Below are 27,636 nucleotides of genomic sequence, written 5' to 3'. Positions count from 1 at the left end.
ACGTTTCAATCCCTCCATTCTCTGGATCAGACCCTTGCCTACCGGCCTGCCTAATTCTGGCTCCCCCACCAGAAAGGGTGACACTCATGTGCTCACTGCAGCAGCTTAGGACATCAGACAGGAAGGATGGCAGAAGAAAAAAGGGCAGGGTCCAGGGAAGAACGCAGTTAAGGCTGGTGAAAAGCATGGTGCTTCGTGGAGCAGGTCTGGAAGGGACAGGGGATCCCAAAAGCACAGATCCACAGCCAAGTGAGCTGGGCTGTGGAGAGGCCAGCAGGAGCTGCCCTTTAGACAGAGGGTGGTGACCAGACGTCTGGCCCAGAGAGCCCCTCCAGCTCTCCACAGCTCCACTTGCTGCAGCAGAGCCCAGGGGACAGCCAAGGCTCTGGGGAGCAGGTGGGCTGGAGAGAGCCCAGAGGACCATTTGAAAGACAGGTGCGGAGTGAGAAGAAGGGGGGCCCGAGGGATGGCTCGGCCCCAGACACACCTCTCTCCTTCCTTTCTAACTCTTGAAGCTTCTGAAGTCTTTTCCAAATGCATGGCCCTCTCTGTTCTCTAGGTCCACTCAAGGCCTCCAGGTGTGGAGGACAAGGACCACTGAGCCACACATTCCAAGGGAAAGAGGCAGGACCTCAGCTCAGAGAGGGAGCAGCAGACACAGGGGTGCTTACGACGGGTGTCCAGGGAGAAACCAGTCTCCTGCCTCACAGGGTCAAAAGGAAAAATGGAATAAAAAACAGAGGCTCATAATGCGCATGCGCCGTAAACATCCGGGGACTTTTCCTAGAGGAGGCAGCTTTTGAGCAGGACCTGGACCAGCCTTTTGTCCAGGGCTGGATTTGCAGTGGTGGCTGAGTTGCATGAGGAGCAGCAGGGAGGGGGCAGGGTTGGGTGTAGGGTTGATGCTGGAAAGGTACCTGGATGCCAAAGGAGAGACACAGAGAGCCTTGAATTCCATAGGAGGAAACCTGGCATTTATTTGGTAGCTGCAGGAAGCCACAGCAGGTGTTCCACGAGGTAATTTACATAAATTATCCCAAGCCCTTGGATTTGCTCCAGTTGCTTTTGTTCAGTGTGGGTTAAGGGAAGGGGCTGAGAAAGGGTCAGCAGGGAAATGAGCAGGAAGGGGTGAGGGGTTCCAGAGTCCACTGTGTCCTTGGGACTCAGTGGGAGGACATGGGTGAATGCACCTTGCTCCTCCCAAGGAAGAAGAAATCGCAGTCAGATTCTAGGACATGAGTTGGACTCACTTTTCTTCAAAACCAAGAACTTTGACTTTCCTGCAGTGGTAAGGGGAAGATGCTGTGCATGTCAGGACTTGAATATTTCTGGAGAAACTCAATATAAAAGAACCTTGGGTTTAAATAGGGAGCATTTTACGGTGCTGGCCAAATGATCTGGGCTCTGTTGCCGTGTGACATTTCATACGCAGTTCTTTCTATGGTGTGACAGGTTGGAATATGGGGCTGTGTGAAATTCAAATGAGAAATAAGAAAAGATCTTTGTTTTTGCCCGTGTAGAATGTGAGGCTGGGGTTAATTAATGGGCCACGGTGACCCACTGAAGACGCTCCCAGAATTAACCTCTGGGCCACCCATCTAACTGGTTCCAGGCAGACCAAAAAAGAAGTGTTGAAAATGCCACGGGAGCAATGGCTTCAAGTTGTAGACAGACATCTTCCCTGACGTCCTCCCTCCCTAACATCTTCCCCAGGCAGGTTGCCTCAACTCCTGGATGACTATTGGTTTTGTCATTATACAGTTCAGAAGGAGCAGAGAGAGGTGGGGGGAAGTCCTCGGACTTCCTGCCCAGGAGGGGAACATACTAATCTGTTTTGGAAACAATGCAGACTATTGATTAACCTGTGTGTGTTGTGTGTGTGTTGTGTGTGTGTGTATTTGTGTGTGTGCGTGCGTGCACACACAGAGGTCACTATGTGTATTTGTCTTCTATTGTGGGTGGAACAACAAGCTTAGTGTCTTGAATAAAAGTTCATCCCAACTGTATATCTCACAGTTGCCAAGGGACTCTGAACCAGGTCTCCCTGGACCAGCCTCGACATGCCTGCAGGTTGGGCTTTTTTTCTGGAGACTCCACGGGAGATCTATTTCCTTGCCTTCCAGAGGCTGCTAACACTCCTTGGCCTGTGGCCCCTTCCTCCATCTTCAAAAATGACCAAGCCCACTCTTCTCTTTTCCCATCATCACATCTCTCTCTAACCAACCACAGGTGGGAAAATCTCCTTTCAAGGACTCCTATGAGTAGACTGGAAAATCTAGGCGATGTTCTCACCTCAAGGCTCTTTCCCTTAGTCACCTGTCCGCAGCCCCTTTTGCCATGTAAGGGGCATATTCAGTGTGATCATCTTTTTTGGGGGGTGGGGCATTTTCCGGCCTTCGATGCATGTTAAACTTTTATGCATCTGGTGTGACCCCATTTTCTGCATCTTCTTCCGCTAAAGCCTTAGGTGAACCCCAGCCTCCCTGGCAGGTGCCCTGGCCAGCTGGTATAGAAATCCCGGCAGCCAGCCCTGGAGCAAGACTGCCTGCGTTTTATCAGTAATCTCATTTATTCAGTGGTCTCATTTGTCCTTGAGCAATTTACCCTCCAGAAATATCTGTAAAGAGGAGGATGGTTCCCAACAAGAAGCATCTGACACACTCAAATTGGGATAATTCGAGATAATAATGAAGGAATTTTGGGTCTTCTGAAGTTGCTAGAATGTTTCATTGGCCAGTGTGTGCTGTCCTCGTTTGCATTGCAGCTGGCCTTCGGTGGCCAGAGATTCCTCAGTCCAAGGCCTGCTGGGGACCTGATGGCCTCATCTTTCACAGCAACAACAGATTCTTAAACAAGAGAGATGAGGCCATCTAAGGCCAGACTATTCCAACCAAGCTCAGGGGGAAGGCATTTTCCCTGAAGTATCACCAACAAGCCATTTGATCGCTGCCTGCGAATGTCAGTCTTGCTGGCTTTCCTTTTCAAATAAATGGAAGAAAGCGTTTTCCAAGCCAGGCCCCCGTGGCACACACCTGTAATCCCAGCAGCTGGGGAGGCTGAAGCAGGAGGATCACAAGTTCAAAGTTAGTCTCAGCAACTTGGTGAGGCCCTAAGCAACTCAGCAAGACCCTGTGTCTAAAAAAAAAACATTTTAAAAGGGCTGGGGATGTGACTCGGTGATTAAGCGCCCCTGTGTTCAATCCCCCCCCAAAAAAAGGAAAAGAAAAGAAAATGTTTTCCATAAAAGTAAGTTATAAAGTACTATACATGGCAATACTAAAACCATAAAATTAAGTTTCCAGAGAACAAAACAAATAATGGAGCCTCATCCATCTGCCCTGGCATGGCCCCACGTCAGTCATGATTTGTTGGAGAACTGACTCCAAGCTCTGTTGGCATCTGGGTACCTGTGTAGCTCTCCTTTGAGTGTTGCTGCTAAAGTTCATGAAATCTTGAGGTGTCTGTTTATGGAACCCAGTCCTAAAACAAGATTGATCTTTAATGTAGACACCAAATTTACTTAAAGTTGCAAACACTACTACTCCCAGGATTCTCTTAAATATATTGAGTCCCAATCAGTGCTGGAATCCAAGATAAAGTTCTTTAAATATATAGCATTCCGGTCCTTCATTTATTTATTGTTGTGTTCATTCATTTATTCATTCAATAAATATTTACTCAGCACCTAATATTAGGACTCAATAGTAAGCCAGGGTGTAATGGGGGATACAAATCAAAGTGATAATGGATGTGGAAGAAAAGATAGAGGGCCCTATAAGAGCCTAGCACAGGACAAATTCCGGGATACCACACACAGATTTTTAGGATGAAGAATCAAATGATCATATTTTCCCTTTCAGAAGCATCATGTGGTCTTCCATGTGGAAAATAGGTCAGGGGCTGGAGAAGCCAAGTGCCCCCTCCCCATCCTCCTCCACAGGTCTGTGTAGCCACGTGACCTTGTTCTGGCCTGAGACTTGAGCAGCAAATTGGTGGGGTCTTCTGGAAAGGAATATGCTTTTCCCCATGAAAGAAACAAGTCCAGAGCCTTCTCCTTTCCTCTCACCATTAAGAGAGAAGTGAAGCCTCAAAGCTGGGTCAGCCTTCTAACCGCCATGAGGGAGAGACCAAGATGGCAGCTCTCAGAGATGGGGCCACTCCCCCAGTGTTCGCAGCCACCTGCACACAGTCGCTTGCTAGGTAGAAAAAGTCAAAGTCTGGAGGCTGGGTCGTTGTTGTTACGTGCCACCCAGAGCATCCTAGACTAATACCGTGACTCCAAATTAAGCTTAGCCTAAAACTAACTAACGGGCATTGTGACTGTGGTCAGTGTGTAGGATCCCAAGGTTCCCCACGGGCCCTCGAAATCAATGGTCTTGAATGAGGATACTGCAAGGGAGGGGGTCTTGATGGAGTGCACTCCGTGACCCTCCTCAAGTGGAATCCCTTCGTGCTGGGCCTCCAGCCTCGTCTAGGACCCAGGCTTTGCTCTGCTGACTCCAGCACATCCTTCACGAGGAGCCTAGAACCATGAACCACTCAGAAATTCAGAAGAGGAGGAGATTCTTCTACCTGCTTTTGTAGCTGTAGGAACTAACCCAGGACCTGGGCCTTTAAATGAGCGGTAAATCAGTAAGTGAAACCAGATACAGCTAAAAGTTGAGAAGTATGTTATGTTTTTTAAATATTGAGAGAGAGAGAGAGAGAGAGAGAGAGAGAGATGGCTGGGTCTTCTGGGGACTTGTTCTGAGACAGAACATGCTCAGTGATGCATGCATATTTTTTGGGTTAAAAATATGATTATCATTGGCCAACTCTGATTCCTGCCTCTGGGGGTCTTTAATGAGATGCAGGGGCTGAAGTGACAGTCATTAGTAGCTAGACCTAGGCGACTGATTGCAGAGTCAAGATGAGACACCTCAATAAAAAGACCTCGGTGCCCGAAGCACGCACTACTTCCTTTACTGAAGTTGTGTGGTATTTTTAAATAATCATACCATCATTTGCCTGTACTGGAAGTTTTTTAATCCTCCACTGAGGAAACATTGAAGGAGCTAAATAAATTAGTTCATTGGATCATTAATTTATACAAACCAAACTAATATGGCCCTTCATCGTTTCTGTTAGGAACGCCATCGCACCAGCAGAGTTGGGCTGGCCAAGAGCAGCAGCGTCAGGGCCCCTGGGTGGTGTCTCTGTCTGGTTTGGGATGCCCTCTATCTATCCGCTGCAGTTTCTGGAATCATCAGGAAGTCCTTAGACCTGTCCAGCACCCTTCCCCCAGCATGCATGGCTTTTATCACGGTGAAGCATTCTGCAGGACTCTACCTGGGGAGGAAGGGCATGGGGAAGAAGATCTCAGAGGCTTGGGTGCTTGTCTTACTCCTCACGATTTAGCATTTGTCAGGAAAAGAGAAGCCTCTCAGATCTTCAAATGAGAGATCTTAGTACCTATCACTGCAGAGATCTGGACAGTGAAGTCCAGAGGTCAACGCAGCCATTGGTAAAGCCGAGTCCAGCGGGTCTCTCTGGACCTCAGGGTGGTGTGCTTCCTACTGCCAAACTGAGACTTTCATTTCTAAAGAAAGGATTGCATCTCCTCTCTCCTCTCTTACAGCCTGAGCTGATTCCAGTGAATTTTGAATACATTTTGGTAATATTTTTTCATTTAAAAGAAACCCTGCTCTGTGTGGTACGGGTTCCCGTCTCCCTCCCGTTTGTAGGAGTGTTCTACCTGCGTGTCAGGGCTGAGCTCTGAGCGCCTCGGAGAAGGGCATCCTGCTTTATCATGGACCATCCAGGCAGAACCAGCCAAGCCAACCAAGTGCCTCTCTGCTTCACTTGGCTGTCAGATAAGGGCCACCTGCTTATTGATTGGCACAGCAGCACTTAGGTCCAAACATGCTCCCTAATGACACAAAGCTTCATATTAGAGGATGTCAGGGAATTGATTTTGTTCTTCCCTGGGAACAAAAGGTTGCCAGAAGTCAGATGAAACTGAACAGTCAAAAAAACATCAGCATACACCTTCCCCTGTCCCCGTCCCCACCAGGGAGCTGTGAACTACCCATGGGAGATGAACCCAGCCTAACCCCTGGGACAGGGAGAGATTCCTGAGCTGCGAGACAGCAGCAAATCAATCCTCACCTGACTGTCTGCACCCATCGCCAGCCTCCTCCTCTGCCCCTCAAGGACTGCACTGGACTTCTGTCAATGCAGTGGCATTGAGTATCTTGTGCCTGGATGTCGGCAAGCTCTGGCTGGGAGGAATCTCAGTTCCCTTGTCTAGGAAATGGGGACATAATAATCTGCTTGAAAATTAAATGAATTCATTGAGCTGATGTTTTTAGCACGGGGGTTGAACCCAGGGGCACTTAACCACTGAGCCATATCCCCAGTCCTTTTTATTTTTTATCTTGAGACAAGGTTTCCCTGAGTTGCTGAGGCTGGCTTTGAACTTGTGATCCTCCTGCCTCAGCCTCCTGAGCCACTGGGATAACAGGCATGCGAATACTATAGAGGAGTCAGGAGTTGGGGCCCAGCAAGGTGAAAACATTTTTGGGGGTGGGGTGGGTACCACAGAATGAACTCAGGGGCACTTGACCACTGAACATTTTAGAAGCTTGGAGTCCACCAAGTGGCACTGAGTCTAAAAGCTTTTGCTGGGTGCCGTGTTTAGCTCAGGATTTTATGAGTTGCATAGTGTAAGGGGAAATACCAGGCTCTGCTGGAAAATACCCTGGGACCACAGAAAGCAAAGTTCTAACTTCGGCGTATGGCACTGGGAGAGTGAGATTCTGAGGGATCAGTCAAATCCAGGCAACTCACAGGTTCATGCCTCTGATAATTACCTTTCAGGATCTGAACCTAATAATCACACAACTCAGAGAAGGGCCATAGCCAAGTCTTTTCTAAAGATCAGAGAAGTAGAAGATGAGCTTTAGATTGATAAATATGAACACACAGTATATATTCCAACTTCAGTAGGAATCCTGGCTTTGACACTTATACCTGTGTGTCTTCGGATAAATCACTTAACCTTTCTGAGCCTCAATTTTATCATCTTTATTAAATATCTTTTGAGATTGAGAAATAAGTTAGGTAATTACTAAAAATACCTAGGAAGGTGTTCTTAAATAGCTGTTTGAAAATGCTTGTCATTATTTTTTTATAAACTCCAAGGAACCTACTTATGAACTCGTGAAAATTTTCCAGAAACTATAATAAGGAATTTCAGAGACTATGATTAGTTGATATTGCTGTGAATCATGCTCCAGAATCAAACATAGCTGTCAAAAATGTGTCTGACACAATAATGGAATAAGCTACCGACAATACTATAGTCCCTAAGAGTTTTTAAGTAGATGGTGGATGGTATAAATTAAATATCTACACTCTTTAAAAAAAAAAAAAAAAAAAGGTTTGGATGCAAAGATACCCCAATTCTAAAATTCATTAATTCTGATTGTCAACTATTTGTTGTGGCTACAGCCATTTTAATAAATGCATTTTCCAGAGCCCCATTATCATAATTCTGCCTTAGAGCAAATCACCCCAAACTTAGTGATATATAGCAATGAGCTTTCTTCTCACTCTGGAGACCTCCGGCAGCTGAAGTTGGGCTGATCTTGCTATGGGTCCAGGCCCATTTGATCCTAATGTCTTTTACCTTCAATGGGACAATAACTGTCTGAGGCACGTTCTTCTCATGGCAAAAGGCAGGGGGCTAGCAAAAAGGCCAGCACAACCACGCAGGTGCAGGGAGACCTCAGCTAGCACTGCATTCATAGGATCCCAGGAGCCAGGAGGACATATGGCCAGGCTCCGCAGCTGCAGGCCCTGCCCACCTTTACACCAGGCCAGGGTTACAGTGTATGTATAGCGGAGTCGGGAGTTAGGGACCAGCAGTTCCGCCTTCCTCACCTGTGATGCTGTGAACTATTCCTGGAGTGAGCACAATCCCCTTTCTAGGCAGTCGAGGGAGTGTTTTTTTTGATCTGGCCTTAACCCCATAAGTAACAAGCATCTCTTAGTACATTGTGAACCCATGCAAGAAGACAAGGCTTCCTCATTAGTCAGTGAGTCCTTTTAAGGTTCAGTCATGTGACGAAGCAGCTAAACTGAGCAGAGGAGAGGGGGGTCATGGAGAGGTCCTCTGTGTAGTTAACCCCTCATATCCAGCCCACGGCATCAGGCACTGGAAATGATTACCACCTGACGCCTACTCAGAGGTCTAACAGAATTGAATGATCAGTTTCCCTTCAATTCTCAATGGTTTTCTGGTCCTTTCATAGAAACCATCATTGTAACTGATAACTTCTGACTTCAGATAATACAGTAGATCAAAAGAATGGATTAAATTGAATACGTGCCCTTTTTTGCTAGAAATAGCTCTCCTGGACTATCAATAAGTTGTATTCAAACCTCTAAATTGTTGGGTTGACTTTGGGAGACAGAGGCAGGCATCCGCTAGGAGAAATGACATGAATAAGGATTAAAATCTTTCTTACACTGTCATTTAACAGAGTGCATGTTTTCAGAGGAGACCCTTCTTTCCAGAAGACTCTTGTGCACTGCCTGAGGGGCACAGGATTCATATTCATGCTCAATACTTTTCAGGGAAATCCAGAACTACCCAGAGGAGAATGGTTTCCCTGTGTGACAGGTTCCTAGGACTCTCGTCAGTAGACAGAACATCTCAGGGGTTAGAAGCCCAAGCTTTGGAGTCTGGTCTGTGTTCAAACTTGGCTTCACAACTCATTATCTGTGTGACCTTGTAAAACTTGTGAAGGTTCTGTAGCAGCCATGGGTATTGGCCACAGATATTCAGTTTGCCTCTCTTCCTGGCACCCAGGGTCCCCTGGCATCTCTGTATTTGGGTGGGAACATATGACTAGTTCCAAGCAAAAAAATGTGAACAATATATTATATATCACTTCTGGATTTTACCACTTAATACCCAGTGAGAGTGTGTCCAGAATTCTCTCTTGTCACTCTGGCACAGTGACCAGCAACATTCAAGATGGTGGCTGCTCCTTCAGCCCAGGCCCCAGGGTAGCTACAATGAGCAGAGTCTACAGTGACCTGTGAGAGGCATGTAGCATGAGAGAGAAATGAGTTTGGTGGTATTAAGCCATTGACACTCTGGGAGCTATTTCCTTCCACATCTTAACATACTCTACTTGATTGATGTACCTCACTAAATCTTAAGTTCTTTATCTGGTAAAATGAGGATAATAGTGGAATTTACTTTAAAAAGTCAATATGAGGATTAAGCTGTATAGGGTATGTGTAATTCTTAGAATCGTGGCTGGAACATAATAAATTCTAAACGTATTTGGCAATGATGGCAGTGATGTTGTTTTACTGTGTGTAACTTTGTCTCTATCAAGATATCTATTTCTGTAAGACTAGTTATTTATTAGTCATGTGACTTTGAGAAAAATCAACCTCAAAATTCAATAGTAATAAGTCTCACTAGATGGGTTATGGCTTAAATCTCTAGCTTTAAGATATGGGGTCATAGGCAGTGGCACACTCCTGTAACCCCAGCAGCTTGGGAAGCTGAGGCAGGAGGATCGCGAGTTCAAAGCCAGCCTCAGCAAAAGCGAGGAGCTAAGCAACTCAATGAGACCCTGTTTCTAAATAAAATACAAAATAGGGCTGGGGATGTAGCTCGGTGGTTGAGTGCCCCTCCAATTAAAAAATAAATAAATAATAAATAATAAAAAAAGAATATGTGACTCTACTAAGGGCTCCCTCAGAGAATCCATCCTGACATCTTAAAGATGTTTCGTTGGTTAGGAGAACAAAATACATGACAATGCTAGACATTATCTTCTTCCCTTTTCCCAGGGCTCTCTCTTCCTCCAACAGAAAGATCTAGGCATTTGTAACAGATTTTTCTGTCTCCTATTCTGAAGATTTCTTCCCAGGAAATGACATGTGGCTGGCAAATTTTTAGCTACCAATTGGTTTACCAGTTTAGGTACCTACCTCACGGTTAGTCCATCCCCATTCCCTGTTCTGTTGTCACCAATAAGATGTCACCTGACTCCAGGCCACAGACCACCATCCACCAATGGTCTTTCTCCTGATAACGTGGACTTCCTTAGTTCAAAAGGAGAGGGTCCTATCCTTGACCCACTTTTTCCTGACTCAAGGTGGCCATCCTCACACCACCACTCACCACTTCCAAGGCCTGTTTCCTAACTTCTCCAATTTAGGGCATTCCAGGTCTTGATTTATAATCTCTGTCCCTTCTCCCATGTGATTGGCCGTGTCCTTCTCTAGTCCCCAAAGCAGCCCTTCCTGAACTTCCGAAAACACACATTAATATTTTAGGTTGAACAACAGGAAATTGCAATTTTAAGGTATTTGAATATGGCACTGTTTACATATTTCATTCCATGTTGGGTCCCATGAAGGATCCTCATGTATTTCTCCATCCTCACCTTATTCCTGTAGAACATACCTTATGCTCTTTCACATCTTCCTCTGGCACCCACACCCAGCATTGGGTCAATAGCAGACATGGACACTACATTTATTGACTGATGAGCTGTAGGCCTTTCCTGATATCTAGTGTTATGCAGATTTGGACTGTTTATAAGGCACCATGTACTACTATTGTGTGGGAGAAAGTAACATTCCTCTAACCTCTTTCAGATCGAAGACATCATCACAAAGATGCAAGATGACAAGACGGGAGGTGTGCCCATCAGGACAGTCAAGAGCTTTCTCTCCAAAATCCCCAGTGTTGTCACAGGTAATGTACTCCTCACAGGGTGCCGGTGGCCACCAGAGCTGGCTGCTGATGAATGTGTGCCCAGATGGTGGCCTGGGGTGTCTAAGAATCTTTGAATACTAAAAATGAGGCATTCAGTGTGGGTTTGACTCCGGTCCCATCGAGGTCTTGGTTTCTAGGAATGAGCTATCTTTGCCAGTCTTTAAGAATGTCCATGACCGGCCTGTGTGTAGGCTGAGACCTCTGGGATTAAACAAGCTCCTTAATAACTGGACACATTAGCAGTTTGGGTCTATGGGACCTAAACAATCACGGGAACAAGTAATCACAGACATAAGCAATCACAGTAAAGAAATTAACATTAAATGGTTTTTAAAGGAAGTTTTATGTTTAAAAATGCTTTATGCCCAAATTCTGCAAGATGCTTTTTAAGTTTTTTAACTCACGACAGTTGAACTCCTAAAAAAGTAGTTTTAAAATATTGTTTTGCATTTCCTTATGTGTTTTTTTGTGCTCAGACAATTCATTTAATATTTTTGATTGTGAAATGTATTAAATGTATTTAAAGAACAGCAATGTAACACAGAGTGTACACTCCCACCTTCCCTTACAAATGGCATATTATCTGTATCTGAGAGTCCCTTCATGTACCTAGTAGACTGAATCTTCCTGTCTGTTCACAAATTTTATGTTAATCAGTTCATTGCTTTTCTTCACAGTTTGACTTGCTATCCAAATAAATAAGCAAACAAATTAAAATTTTTGATGATGCTCTTAGTCTTAAAATTTGGCTATTTGCTTTCCAAACCTCAGAAACCAACAAAAGTTAGTTTCTACTGTATACCTGTTAGCATGGGTAAAGTGAAACATACTAACAATACCAAGTACTGCTGAGGGCGGGAGTGACTGGCAGGCACTCTCCTGTATTGCCGGTGGGAATGCAAAATGGTACAGCTACTTTGGGAAACAGCTTTGCAGTTTCTTATAGAGTAAAATACAGGCTTAGCATATGACCCAGCAATCCCACTTCACAGTGTTTACCCAAGAGATAAAAACTTATATTCACACAAAAACTCATATACAACTGTCATAACAACTCGACTCATATCATCTCTACTTGCTGGAAACAACCCTTCAGTGGATGCGGTGATAAACTCAGGTCTACCATATTCAGCAGTAAAAAAGAGTGAACTCTTGACACATGCAACAACCTGGATTAATCTCAACATTCATTTTCCTGAGTGCAAGAAACCAGTCTCAAAAGGTTATATACTGTCCAACTCTGTTTATATGACTTGCCAAAAAAAAATCCAAAAATTTTATGGATAGACAACAGATCAATGGCATTGGAAACTGGGGAGGTGGGTGTGACTACAAGAGATATCAGAAGGGAGTTTTATGAGGTGATACAACTGTTCCATATCCCAACTATGATGGTGGTAACATGAATTTGTAGGGGTCACATTCATAAGAGAGTACCCACACACTCACAGATTGACTCCAGTCACAATATTGATTGGAATCAATATCACTATATTATAACTAAAAAAGTAAACTCAGTTGAAGTATCCAGGAGTAGCCCAACTCCTTATCTATATAATTTCTGTTTGAACTTAAATATTGTCCTATCTTGGGTAACTATAGCAAAGTACCATAGTCTGGGAGGTTTATAAACAATAGAAATGTATTTTTCATAATGAAAGTTCAAAGTCCGAGATCAGGGTGCCATGATGGTCAGGTTCTGGTGAGGGCCTGCTTCTACTGTGACCTCTCATGGCAGCTAAATAGCTCCCTTCCTTCCATTCATTAGGGCTCACCTTCCTAAGTTACCTCCCCAATGCCTCATCTCTCAGTATCATATCAGAGATCAGATTTCAGCACGTGAATTTTGGAGAGGCACATTCAGTCTTCAACATACACCAATATGGATTTGGAAGTTGTATTTTTAATGTTCTCTAATTTTAAAATGTATTTAAGTATAAATTATACTATCTATATTGGCTCTGAAGTATATTTTTTTAACTTATTGGATTTTGTTACATAATATGTTTAGAATTTTTATATCTATTTTCATGAAAAAAAATGGTCTATTGTTTTTCTTACTTTCATTGCTGCTTGAGAATCAAATTTATGCCAGCTTCCTAAGAGGATCCATGAAATATATCTCTTCTGTTGATATTGTGTTGTTTTCTGAAAAATAAGTTTCTCTTTATCCAGCTAAGTATTAAATTTCAATTATTTTTTATTTCTAAAATTTCCACCTTCTTCTTTTTCCAACATGTTTGGTCATTTATTTATTATCTATTTAATCCTTTACATGCTTGTTGGATGTTTACTATTTTCTAAGTGCTGTTAGGTGAGATTCTTAAGTAAATGAAACAGATACAAAATCCTATTCTAGAAATATATATTCTAGAAATTTATATTCTAGAAAAAAGAGACAATGGACAAGATTAATAAGGAAATTTGTAGAATTTTACATAGTGATGAAAACCAGGGAGAAAAATTAAACCTGTGAAAAAGGTAGAAAATATTAGAGTATTTTAATATGGGGATTAAAGGTGGTTAATGAAGAACTCCCTAAGAATATATCACTTGAATAAAGGTAGAAAGGCGATGAAAGATTGAATCGTGTGGATATTGAGGGAAAGAGTATTCCAGACCGTCATTCCTATGTCCCTGGGACAGGAGCCTTCCCAGTATACTGAGGACTTATGACAAGGGAACCAGTGTGGCTAGAGCAAGGCAGGTAAGGAGAGCAGAGCCGAAGACAGAGTGACAATGGACAGCTAGAAAATGAAACTCTCGGTCATCAGAATGCCACCTGCATGGGGTGATGTGCTCTGACTTCCCTTTCAACAAGATCACTCTCTCGTGTTCAGAAGACACAGGGATGGGGTGGGGTTGAAGTGCCAGGTAGAGTCTGTCATAAAAATGGCAGCTCAGATTAGACCCTCTGTTTTAGAGGTGTGTGAAGTGGTCAGAGTCAAACTCAAGTTCAAGGGTGAAATAGATGGTTATTGGGGGTTAGCTCAGATGCAGAATGTGAGAAAGATAAAATTTGAATCAACATTGATTATACACGTTTTGGCTTGAGCAACTGGAAGACTGGAGTTGCCATTAATTTCAATACGGACGACTACAAGGGGACAGGAGATTAGTTTGTTTGTTTGCTTGTTTGTTTAGCTGGAAAGTAAGAAATCAAAAGATTGATTTTAGACAGTGCCGCAGCCTCGCTGCAGCAAAATAACCGGGGGGTGACGAATAACTTGTGTACGTTGATACAGCAGGAATGAGAGCCGTTTATTGTAGGACAGGAGAGGTATTTATACATTTTACACAGCTTATCTTAATTAGCATAAACTAGATACAGCAATCAACCAATCAGGAATCTCCACATTTAATGGCTCACTTTTGTTACTTTACAAACCACTCCCTCTAGCATTTTGCCAGGCGCCATCCAGACTTGTTTACAGACTCTAACATATCCCCCTTTTGTTTAATTTAAATAACGACCATAGTGGTTTTTACACAAACACCATAAATAACCTGCTAGAAACAGAAAGGGAGGATACAAAATGTTACAATTCCAAGCTAATTGATGGCTTCATGCAAGAAGCCCTTGGAAAAATTATACCAGCAATGACACCATTAGCAAAGATACCGAGTTACAATTTGTTATAGATTACAGTTTGTTGTCTCAGTCCAGATAAAGCAGTGTCTCAATAGATTAACTCACAGTCCAGGTAAATCACAGTCCAGGTAAGTTCTGCAGGCAGCTAGCTTAAGTTGTAGCAGCAGAAACAGCAACAGTTCCAAAGTCTCCTCGGGTTCTCAGCCGAAGTTTCCTCTGGTTTTCAGCAACACTGTAAATTCTTTCACCTTTGTTTTCACCGGCACTGGGATGAAGGCAGGAACTCCGGATGGCTAAAGAAAATCCTGTAGCATTTCACTAAGAAAACAACCTTCTGAACAATTTAGTACATTATTTCAAGGTTTTTTACATTTGAAACAAGCCTTAATAGTGTTCATTATTCATCAGCTTCCAGGTGTGGGAGAACCAATGTAGTTACTGGCATTGGAAATGATCAAACTTCAGGGACACGGCTGTCTTCCACCTGTAGCATCCGGGGCAGCCCCAGATGGCCCTGGGGAAAGTCCTGGGCTCAAACTGCTTCCGGGCACAGGGAGCAAAAGCTTGCAAGACTGTGCCTCCAGGTCAGGTTTGGATTTGGGCTCTTGGCAGTGGTGATCCGCTCCCCCGGGGAAGGCAGGCGGGGAAGATCCGGCAACTGCTGCTTGGAAAATTTTTGCTGCGCCATGATCGGCTTGGGCAGGTGGCAGCCGCCTTGTCGTTTCACACACTCTCCGGTATCGAAAAGTATTTAGTAATAGCCTTTTGCTGCAACTTTTTTCCTGATAATCCTTTTTCTTCTGAACTTTCTTTTTCTTTCTGACTAGAGTTTCTGGGCTTTTATCAACATGTTCCCTAACTATTCTTGGTTCCACTGGGGTGCCTTTTTCCCTTATCAATTTACTTCTCACCCCTTCCATATTTTCGTCACAAAGACAATACAACATTTCAAGACAAAACAAGACACAAACATACTGCATCAATCTTCTCCATTTTCTCGAAATGGCCATTTTTCCTCTCGCCGTATCTGCCTAGGGACGAGCAGATTGCTCCCGTCCTATCTATGGACGGGCAGCTTTTTTCGTTACTTACCCCCGAGTGTCCCGGGGCTCCCCTTAACGGGCCACCATCTGCCGCAGCCTCGCTGCAGCAAAATAACCGGGGGGTTACGAATAACTTGTGTACGTTGATACAGCAGGAATGAGAGCCATTTATTGTAGGACAACCGAGGTATTTATACATTTTACACAGCTTATCTTAATTAGCATAAACTAGATACAGCAATCAACCAATCAGGAATCTCCACATTTAATGGCTCACTTTTGTTACTTTACAAACCACTCCCTCTAGCACTTTGCCAGGCGCCATCCAGACTTGTTTACAGACTCTAACAAGACAGCTCAAGTTTTAGACATTAAATTGGAGGTTTACATACATAGATCCAGCAGGCATTTAGGTATGTAGCTCTAGATCTTAAGGGCATATCTGAGCTGAGGACAGTGAAATGGCATTTAGAGCCATGGGATTAGTAAGTTCTCCAAGGCAGTAAGTATAGATAGATCACATAGTCCGACTCCTACACTTGGAATACCCATAGCACAAGAGTTAATAACTAGAATCAACAAATGGGACTTACTCAAACTAAAAAGTTTTTTCTCAGCAAAAGAAATAATAAGAGAGGTAAATAGGGAGCCTACATCCTGGGAACAAATCTTTACTCCTCACACTTCAGACAGAGCCCTAATATCCAGAGTATACAAAGAACTCAAAAAATTAGACAATAAGATAACAAATAACCCAATCAACAAATGGGCCAAAGACCTGAACAGACACTTCTCAGAGGAGGACATACAAGTACATGAAAAAATGCTCACCATCTCTAGCAGTCAGAGAAATGCAAATCAAAACCACCCTAAGATACCATCTCACTCCAGTAAGATTGGCAGCCATTAGGAAGTCAAACAGCAACAAGTGCTGGCGAGGATGTGGGGAAAAGGGTACTCTTGTACATTGCTGGTGGGACTGCAAATTGGTGCGGCCAATTTGGAAAGCAGTATGGAGATTTCTTGGAAAGCTCGGAATAGAACCACCATTTGATCCAGCTATTCCCCTACTCGGTCTATTCCCTAAAGACCTAAAAAAGAGCATGCTACAGGGACACTCCAAATCGATGTTCATAGCAGCACAATTCACAATAGCAAGACTGTGGAACCAACCCAGATGCCCTTCAATAGACGAATGGATAAAAAAAATGTGGCATTTATACATAATGGAGTATTACTCGGCATTAAAAAATGACAAAATCATAGAATTTGCAGGGAAATGGATGGCATTAGAGCAGATTTTGCTAAGTGAAGCTAGCCAATCCCTAAAAAAAAAATGCCAAATGTCTTCTTTGATATAAGGAGAGTAACTAAGAACAGAGTAGGGACGAAGAGCATGAGAAGAAGATTAACATTAAACAGGGATGAGAGGTGGGAGGGAAAGGGAGAGAGAAGGGAAATTGCATGGAAATGGAAGGAGACCCTCAGGGTTATACAAAATTACATACAAGAGGAAGTGAGGGGAAAGGGAAAAATAATACAAGGGGGAGAAATGAATTACAGTAGAGGGGGTAGAAAGAGAAGAGGGGAGGGGAGGGGAGGGGAGGGGGGATAGTAGAGGATAGGAAAGGCAGGAGGATAGGAAAGGCAGCAGAATACAACAGACACTAGTATGGCTATATGTAAATCAGTGGATGTGTAACTGATGTGATCTGCAATCTGTATACGGGGTAAAAATGGGAGTTCATAACCCACTTGAATCAAAGTGTGAAATATGATATATCAAGAACTATGTAATGTTTTGAACAACCTACAATAAAAATTTTAAAAAAAGAAAGCAGTCAAATAGGTCATATGAAAAAAAGGAAATTACCTTAGAAATTGAAAATAGAATAATGTAAAATTAATATAGACATATTTTAGAGACACTTCAGAGTAGTAGGCTTTTAAATAATATACTTTCACTACTTTAAGTGTGTTTTACTGGGATTTCTGTTTAGAAGTAAGAAAGCTTTCCAAGAATTATAAGTATGCTTTAAAGTTAAAGATTAATGAAATAATTATAGGTATGGTTTAAAGTTAGAAGTGAATAACAGGTCAGGAGTCATGTAGTCTAGGTGTGTCGCCTAGCACCTAGTGATTGAGGTAAAAACCTAAAAGCTTAATCATGATTGTCTAAGGTTACAGAAAACTATTTTGAACAATGTACTCAATATCTTAGGTAATCAACGTATGTCAGAAAAGACTGTAACTCCTGAAAATTATGTAAATCAAAAAAGTTTCAGGCTGGGAGTTCATAATCTGCTTGAATCAAATATATGAAATATGATATGTCAAGAGGTTTGTAATGTTTTGAACAACTAATAATAATAATAATAAAAGTTTCAGGCTTTGAAACTATCCATTAACTACCTAAAAAAACACTGTAAAAAATGTATAAAAATAAAGGTCCCTCCAGGGGCAGAGAGATGTCTTCTGGAAGCTGCTTGTAACTTGTAAAACAAAAACAAAACAAAACAAAACAAAAAACCCAGAGGCCGTGATATTAGAAGACTAATCTATATGGATATTGAAATCACTACTGGAGGAACATTCTAGAGTATGGTTGAGAGTCTGATTAAGATTTTCATGGAATGAGAGGCCCAGGGATCAGTAGATGACCTTCCTAACAAGGGGCATAGTCACAAGAAGCAAGGTGATTACTTAACTGCCTTCAAACCCCAGGGTGTGTCAGGCACAATGTCTATGTGGAAATAGGGCCATAGGAGTGGAATATGAAGGTGAACAAAGTGTTAGCTTATTTTACTTATTTTTGACTATGAGTATCAAAGGGCAAGCGAAAGGGTTTCAGAAGCTGGTAAATATGTGACCTGGGTAGTAAGCACCCATGGTTTCTATGTTCCAGGCACTAAAGTAGTCACAGGAGATATAAAGGTAATACAAGATAGAGCAGTCAATGCTTCATTCTCAAGATGTGCAGATATATCAGCAACTCATGGAGAATTGTCTCCCTACATAGGATGCAGTAGCAACAAAATTTAGGGATCTGGGCTGGGGTTGTAGCTCAGTGGTAGAGTGCTTGCCTAGCATGTGGGGGGTACTGGGTTCTATTTTCAGCACTGCAATATAAATAAATAAAGAAACAAATAAAATAAAGGTCCATCAACAACTAAAATATATTTTTTAAAAATTTAGGAATCTGGAAAGCAAATGGATAAGTGGTATCTGACAGCAGGTCCGAGACAACCTAACCAACCCTTGTTAGCAAGGAAAGCTAGGAAACAACTTTATATTTGCATGATCGAGTCCTCAAAAGGCTCAGAAACTAGAAACAAGCAGATTGTGCTATCGAGTTAGAATGCATCTTGCCAACATACTCGCATGCTTAACTATTGCACATGTCAATCACTAGCTCAGTGTCTACTGCATGGCGATATGGAGTCGATACTCTGCTAGCAGAGCTCAGGCTGGTATTGAGGTGGAACCTAAGACTGGCCAAAGGACTGAAGATAAATCTTGTGCTCAACAGGCTCAAGGTATATTTGCATGCTATTCAGCCAGCAGCTGCCGTGGAACAGGAGCAATTGGAACACAAGACATTCACTCAACAATGGCAACCAACACATCGAACTTCAGTCTGCGTCAGTGGGTAGTCAGCATTCACAGACTGAAATACAGAATTCAGCTGCATTGTTGTCAGATAGGGCCACAATGATGGCCATGTCTGATACGTTGAGACCCCAGCCAGAGCAATGGCATCAGCACCAGCCCCAAGCTTTCCACTCCCTCTAAAATCCTTGAAGAAAAGCCCTGGATGATATTTCAGGAAATCCTTATTCCTTTTCACCTTTCTAAAGTTGCTGGTACTAGGGTGGAGAGCTACACACAGAAGATTCAGCTCACCGAAACCCTTGGGTACCAAACCTAACAAGGAAATCCTTGACTATGTAGCTGCTCCTATTGTGTCTGCCCAGAACAGTACCCATCCCTCAGTGCAGGCTTTCCTCCAGCATAGCAGTCTCCATTTAGCTTTCTAATCACTAGTGGAAAAGCCCGTCTCCCACCAAAAACCAGCAGGCACCTTCTAACATCTTAGGAGTTTTTCTCACCCATGCTGGGGCTCCCCCTCCATCAGCAACAGTTGGGGAAGTAGTTTTTTCTCTTCCCTCCAAGGACCCCTGTTCCTTAGTAGAAAATGAGAGTAGAGATGAAATGTTGATGGATACAGTGAGGCTGGTTTAACCAGCTGCTTTGCTGGACCTCCAGCTCCACTCCTACATGTGACCTCCCATCTGAACAAACAGGAGGGGACTCAGTGGAAGGAGGTGAGTAGGTGCAGACCAATGGCCTGACGGGGAGTCCCCTGGGGAAGCTTCCTCCCAGAGGCTGTGTTGATGAGGAGCATGTGCATCTACCCCAGCGAGTCCTAGACCCTGCCACTGTCAGAGGCCCCAGGAAACAGCTTATCACCACTTTCTCATCAGCACAGTGAAAATCAAAGATGAGAGTAATGTTAATATGCAGAGGGAGCATCCTGCAGGAAGATCTGTGTTCTCCACTCTACTACACTAAGCTGAAAATCAGTGCTTATCCAAATCTTCCCAAAGGCAAAAAAAAAAAAAAAAAAAAAAAGAAGAAGAAGAAGAAGAAGAAGAAGGAGAGGAGGAGGAGGAGAAAATGGAGGAAGAGGAGGAGGAAGTATTAGTGACTTAAACCAAATAAATAAATACATGAAATATCCAGGTACCTACATTTATTTGTCATGGATCAAATTATCTGAATAAGAAACTCTGAACTGAAGGTTTTCTGAATAGAAGGAGGCAGTTTCAGGATGAGAATGTACAGATGGCCCTGACTTATGTAGTTCAATTTATAATTTTTTAACTTCACAACTTGACAATGGTGTGAAAGTGATCCACATTCAGTAGAAACTGTGCTTCAACTTGTAAACTTTGATCCTCTCCTAGGCGAGCGGCATGCAGTACCCTACTCTCCTGTGACACTGGGCTGCAGTTCCCAGTCAGCCACGTGACCACAAGGGGAGCCCACTGAGGTTCTACCAGCATTGTGTCACGAAGCTGGGATGTAAGAGTGGTTAAGTGCATTCAATGCATTTTTCACTCACAATATTTTCCTCTTATGATAAACTTATCAGGTTTTACTCCATCATAAATCAAGGAGCATCTGTATTTGCCAAAACAAAACCAATCAAAATTGAAATATTGTAAAGGAAAGCCCACAAACCTGGGAATATGATTTATAGAAAGAGAAATTGTGAGGGATGACAGGAGGGGTGGAGGAGAAATTATAGTATTAAGCAAAAAAGAAAATTGAAATGAAAATTTCCTAGTCTTCACAAGGGGTTCCATGGTACCAAGTGATGGAGACATAAAAAGAGTTGGATGGTTGTTATTTCTTTTAGGTGGGGCCCTCTTAAGCAGGCTTTGTGGTACATTCATTTACAAACTTGCTAATGTGTTGGTGCCTATCAGTTGGGGTGACACAAAATGCCCCAAATTTTATGACCTTCCATCTTACAAATTGCATGTATCTGGTGAATTCCTGCAGGACCCATACAGACCCTGAACTGAAAGCACCTATTTGGATTATTTCTGCTGAACCTAAAAATCTATCATGTTATTCTCTTTGTCTTTCTGATCTTCAAATGCCTGATTCAACTTTATCAATTACATCCTTCTTAATAAGTACATTAACACATTTAAATAAATACATATATATTTTAAATAAATACATGTAAATAAATATGTTTAATGAAAATGAAGATAACTTCTATTGCTCAAACCTATATTAGTTAAAAGAGTCTCCGTTACCAATGTGAGGACTTGAGGAAGTTACGGGTTTGGGAGAGAAGACATGAGATCAGTCTAAGTCGTGCTGAGTTTGAGATTTTGAAGGAACATTCAGGTGGTGATGTCCAGGACACAGTTGGAAGTGAGGGACTGAAGTGCCAGAGAACATTTTCTAGAGAAGGTATGACTTGGCAGTCAGCAGAGCCCAAGTGGCAGAGGACCCAGAGCATGACTGGGTGCTATTAATTTCACCCCTTCATCTTGAAGCCATGTATTAGTCTACCCCCTGCCAAGCTAGAAGGTCACATGTTAACTCATCCCCACCTTCTATGATTTTGAGTTTGAAAATTCCTTGTTTATGTGTAAAAGAAATAATCTTCACTCCTCATTTCAGGAACTCAAGGGTGAAGTCACAGATGTGCTCCAATAAGACAGGGAAGAGGTGCCCATTGATCCACCTGTGGATTAGACATTTTAGGGCTGAAAAATCCAGCCCAGGGAGGCAATGTGCTGATATAGGGGATGGATGCAGATATATAGGAGAAGATAACAGATAAGAGAGAGCTATTAGAGCACAATCTATCTATCTATCTCTCTCTCTCTCTCTCTCTCTCTCTCAAAAAGTGAAAAATTAAGAGCTATAAGAGATGAAGTTTGACAAACAGATGTTCCTAAGGGGAAATGGATGAGTAACTGGAGAGAGAAGAAGGAAGCGGGGTAGAAAGGAAACCCAACAGTAGATCCAAGCTGAGGCTCATTCATAAGAGCTGCAAATCCATGCCAAACCATCTCAGCTTCAAGAGGCTTGAGATGAAGATGAACACAGAAAGGGAATCCTACCACTCGCTGCACAGAACAGCAGATCACCCTCTGCAGATCCTGCCTCTGAATAGTAAGGAGGTATCAAAGATGATGTTGGAGCCAAGATGGTGTGGTTTCTGAGTTTTCCAACCTCCAGCACGCCGGCCCTATCCACTCCACACTTTCCCTGTGTGCAACAGTCATACCCTGGGCATCGTGCCTGCCAACTCCAGGAAAGTAGCCAGATTGCACAGCCTTGCCCAGCTGTCACAGACAGTCCTTCCAGATCATTCTCCATCACCTAAATGTCATGAAGAATTTTCCAGGGACTTTGGAGATTAATTTCTTCCAGGCCACCCTCAGACACACAAATTCCTAGCACATAAGAACCATAAAATACATCTAGTCTTGCTTTCTTTTGAAAATAGGAAAATGGAGTCCTAGACATGATATAGTATGGGCTTAAAAATCACACAGCTTGTTAAGGACAGAAGCAAAACTAGAATCTGGTTTCCTCACTACCATTGCAAACTGTTTCCATTACTTCATGCAGAAAATTATACTGTTGAATTTCAACACTTCTTAAAGGTGTCCGATGTATCCTCCTGGACAAGAGAATCACTTGTGTACCTTGTTAAAAATAAAGATTCTGGGACATCTTCATGGGTCCAGACTCAGGAACCTCTTTTTTCAGGTTCGTCCCTGGTTATCTCTACAGCCTGTCTGAATTTGCAATCAGTGTAACCCCTGCTAAGTGCTCTCCAGCCTCTGTTTTAATAACCTCCAATGATGAATGTCATCATTTCTCATCCCATCTTTGGACAACTTTGACCTTTGAAAACTTCCTTATAATGAACGAATACCTACTTGCCTCCCTGTTGCTTCAATTCATTAGTCCCAATTCTACCTCCTTCTCACAATCAAAGAATGGAGGAATGAAGCTGATTAAAATTACACCTACCTAGCTCTTCCTTAAGAATTTTTATTGTACAAATAATTTTCAGAAAATATCCTAAGTGTACACATGCATTTATATTTTGCTTATCTCAATGCATTTTTGGTACATATTTCTATCTCTTTTCACAGCCTACAAATTTATGTCTTGATGTTGACTTTTATAAGTTTCTGTTGATGATGATGATTCTTGGCAGAACAGTTTGGAAGAAAAAAGTCTGGCTAAAAATTGCTTGTGTGATTTGAGCTGGTAACTTTGTGACCGCGAGCTGGTCACCAATTTCTTCAGACCCCAGGTCACTCATCTGGATTAAATGTTATTTGTGTTCCATTTTGGCTTTGACCTTCCATGACTCCTCACAGGGTATTATGAAGACTGTCTGAAGTTCACATTTTACCCTTTTCCTCTAAACGGTCTACCTATACTTACCTACTCCTGGGTTAATGTAAGCCACCAGTTTTCTCTTATGCTGTGATACTCCCAGATCAGCAAACCAGAGAACCAGGTTGGAAATCACCCCAGATCAGTCAATGTTCTCTCCCTTGTTACTCTCCTTCTTCTTTTATATCACTGAGAGGAAAAAAAAACTACAAAAATAAAGCAAAATACAGGTAATTTGTGTGATACTCTTACTATGCCCTAGATTGTTAAAATTGTAAATATGTTAAAAAAGAGTCTTTGCAGTTGAGATTAAGGATCTTGAGATAGGGAGATTATCCTGGATTCATGGGGTATGTCCTAAATGCAATCCATATATTCTTATAAAATATATACTTATAAAAAGAATCAGAAGATTTTATACAAATAGAAGTGAAGAAGGCCATGTACCCTCAGAGACAGAGGTTACAGTGATATAGCCACAAGCCAAGGAGTGGCCAGAGCCACCAGAAGCTTCCAGAGGGCATGTGACCTTGCCAGCACCTTAATTTTGGCCCACTGAAACTGACTTTGTACTTCTAGCATCTAGAATTATAAGAGAATAAGTTTATGTTGTTCTAACACATGAAGTTGTGGCAGTTTGTTATAGCAGCCACAGAAAACTAATACATGCCATATTGAACTAAATACATAGTGTGAAGGAAAGGGTAGAATGATTTTTTTAGAAAATTGAAATGTTATTAATTGAAAAAAGAAACGAGCAAAAATTAACAAATAGCTTTCTTCCAATGCTTCGGTGGAAAACTAGAAAATATAATATTGATTTTGAAAGCAAATTGCACTGATGTGAAATTATCTAGTATAATTTTTCAATGAATAGTCATCTTTAAATTACTTAATAATGTTTTAATACAAATTTCATTTGTCTAGGGCTTAATGTAGTTTAAAATACCTTTCAGATAGCCTAAGTAATCATATTATCCCTATCATACGATTATATTTCTATAATTGTGATGAATTCAATCAATTAGCAATATATAAACTATTATTTATTTCAATTAGCAATCAGAATTTAATGTGTGTGTTTGTTAACTTGGAGAAGTGTGGCATATTTATTCCAAGATGCTTCCATTCCTTTGAATGTTTCCACATTTTTCTCTGATGAGAATTTTGGAAGAGGTTAGGGGGTGGGTACTAGGGATTGAACTAAGGGACATTTGGCCACTGAGCCACATCCCCAGCCCTATTCTGTATTTTATTTAGAGACAGGGTCTCACTGAGATGTTTAGCAGCTCACTTTTGCTGAGGTTGGCTTTCAACTTGCAATCCTCCTGCCTCAGCCTCTTGAGCTGCTGGGATTATAGGCAAGCACCACTGAGCCCAGCTCTGATAAGAATTTTTAAGTCTTCTAGTACTTATCTAAAATCAAAGTCATAAATTCATATCCATATTCACATGTGTACATGTATATATGCATATATAGTCAAAGTGGGTTTGTAGATTCTTGCCTGGGGGAAGAGTGGTCTAGTCTAATCAGGTCAATTTTCTGGATGAGAACAAGATAAAAGCTGGGAAAAGCCCACTTGGTGTCATTGCAGAACTAACAATAGAGTGAAGAATGACTTGACCAAGATTCATGATAATATGAAAATCCATAGATACAATCCTGGCTTTGGACACTGTTTTTGTCCTTAGGACATTTGATATCCAAAAGGCAACAGTAAAGCTCAGCAGTACTTTTAATAACATCATGGAGTGAGGATAACAAAAATTGGAGTCTGATGACCAATAAAGATGGAAGCCCTGAAAGATTCATACTTTGTTATGGAGACTCTGAAAGGTGGTCCATCACCCCAGAATAAGGTGAAGTGACAGTCATCAGCTTTCACGTAGACTAAGGCCCAGCTTCTAGTTATTCAAGGTGAACTAAGCTATAAAAATCTAAATTCTTGACATTAGTAAGAAGTGGTCCAAGATCTTTAGTGCCCCTGGGCAGTTGGAAGAAACGAAAACACGTTCTGGAGGAAGATAACTTTGTTATAGTCATCAAATTATTTTTGCCAATAAATTTTCACATACAAGTCCAGTCCACATCAGAGATAGCAAGACACATAAAAAGACAAGTTAACATGAATGAGAACTAATAGAAATATCAAACATGATCTCAATGCAGCTCCAGATATTGAAATCATCAGGCCCTGAACTTAAAATATCTGTCATGGCTGTGTTCAAAGACATAGAGGAGAAAAGGGAAAATTTTAGCAGAGAACTACAACACATTAAAAAAAGAGAAAGCTTTTAATAGAAATCGAAGAAGTAAATATGAATAATAACCAAGAATAAGAACTCAGTGCAAGATTTTAAAAACATATTTAACACAGTTGAAAAAAAGAGAATTGTTTCAAAGAGATAATTCAGAAAAAAAAGTATATAGAATTAAGATAGTCAAAGAATGAAAAATTGAGAAGGATAAAAGACACAGGATATATGAAAATATTGAACAAATGTTGGATGGAGCCCATGGTCCCCGCTATGGCCCCCGTAGACACCTTGATCACATGTCACCTCCTATGTCACATGTCAGGCATCTCCATAGTTAATCCCCATGTGAGAACCTTCTGGTCTCCTTCTGGGGCCATCTGGTTTAGGAGCCTTACACTGGTTGTATTCATTCAAGAAAAGGAATTGGAGTAGAAGCAATATTTGAAGAGAAATTAATGAGACTCTTTCCAAAACTAATAAAAGACACCAACCTACAAAGTTACTAAGCCCAAAATCCTCCAGCAGAAAAGTACACACCTTGATGCCTCACAAGAAAATTACAGAAAACCAAAGACAAAGATTGAAAAGGCAGCAAGAGGAAATTAAATTTATAAGAAGTTACAATAAGATTAACAACTGATTTTTCTTGAGAAACAGTGGAAGCTGAAAGACAATAGAAGAAAATAATTGTCAAACTAAAATTTTATCCACAGCAAAAATTTCTTTATGCCAATAAGTGTAGAAGCTTATGTGAAATAGGTAAGTTCCTTGAAACACAAATTACCCAAACTTATATACAAAAAAAATGATAACTGAGAAGAACTTTTCTAAAGGAATTAAATTCATAGTTTAAAAATTCCTCATAAATAAAACCACAGTCCCAGTTGGCTTCTTAGGTGTTTTCTATTAAAGATTTCAAGGAAGAAATAATACCATTTCTACACTGGGCTGGGAGTGATACTTCCCAACACTTTTTATGAAGCTAAAAATACGCTGAAAATAAAAACAAATCAAAACATTTTTTTAAACAAAAGAAAATTACAATCCAGTGTCTCTCATGGAAATAAATGTAAAATGTTTATGTAAAATATTAGCGAATTGAATCAAGCAATATATCTGCATTAGAGGTCAACAATGTTTTCTTTTTTTTTTATAAGGGCCAAATGGCAAAGACTTTAGGCTTTCTAAGCCTTAACAGTCTCTGTTGCAATTACTCAACTCTGCAATTCTAATGCAGAAGCTGCTGTAGATAATATGCACACACATGGGCATGACTGTATTCCTGTCATGTGTGATAACAAAGCAGGTGGCCAGTCATAGTCTGCCTACCCTTCCCTTAGATGTGTCCACAAACAACAAGTTGGGCAAAAGAAGACAGAAGTCAAAGGATACATAAACGCTCTATGATTCCACTTCCATAAAATTCAAAAAATAGGAACCGTGAAGCAATGGTATTGAGAAATGAATAGCTATCTGGATGACAAAATTGATAAGGAAAAGTGTGGAAGTGTTTGTGATTTTATTGTTAGGGTTTCTTTCTAGTGTGGCCTTGAGGTCTCTCTATTGAGAATAGCCATAAACCAGATAGCTGCTCTCTAGGAGAGCCCTGACCAGGAGGAGAGTTCAGTTCAGGAGTGTGTCACATGAGACACAGTGAGGAGGTGAAACCAATGTGCATGAAACAAAAAATAATGTCTTACTCACTGCTCTACAAAGGTGAAGGGTCCTGACTGGAGGCCAGCAGGAAGTCTGGAGGCAGCAGAAAACTCAACCCATCCGTGGGGGGTGAAAGTAAGGTGGAGCAAGAGACAGGACTGTGGGGTTATGGGATATGCCCTTATTGAGGCTGGTGGGAATTACCCTTTGTTTCTCCCAGGAAGTCAGTGGATTGGAGGGGGCTTATTTACCTCTTTGGTATTGACCATTACCATTAGGTTTTACATTGGTCAACAGAGGTGGATTATGTTGGGTTTGGGGTCAGTGAGACGAGGAACAAGTAGGCTGTG

At 41.7% G+C, this 27,636-nt stretch overlaps 1 protein-coding gene across 3 annotated transcripts in view; it reads left to right on the top strand.

Moving 5' to 3' along the window:
* The window catches only part of Rgs6 (regulator of G protein signaling 6), a 570,177-nt gene that overhangs the window by 383,370 nt on the left and 159,171 nt on the right, over nt 1-27,636 (top strand). For all 3 annotated transcript variants that reach the window (XM_076848119.2, XM_076848117.2, XM_076848116.2), the window contains exon 3: nt 10,669-10,768. In XM_076848119.2, the coding sequence (XP_076704234.2) occupies nt 10,669-10,768 (100 nt within the window). The remainder of the gene's footprint in view (nt 1-10,668; nt 10,769-27,636) is intronic.

Source organism: Callospermophilus lateralis, chromosome 3 (genome assembly GCF_048772815.1).
Source record: "Callospermophilus lateralis isolate mCalLat2 chromosome 3, mCalLat2.hap1, whole genome shotgun sequence".
Taxonomy (NCBI): domain Eukaryota; kingdom Metazoa; phylum Chordata; class Mammalia; order Rodentia; family Sciuridae; genus Callospermophilus; species Callospermophilus lateralis.
Note: the sequence above shows the minus strand (reverse complement) of the source record. Positions and strands in the feature narration are given on the sequence as shown.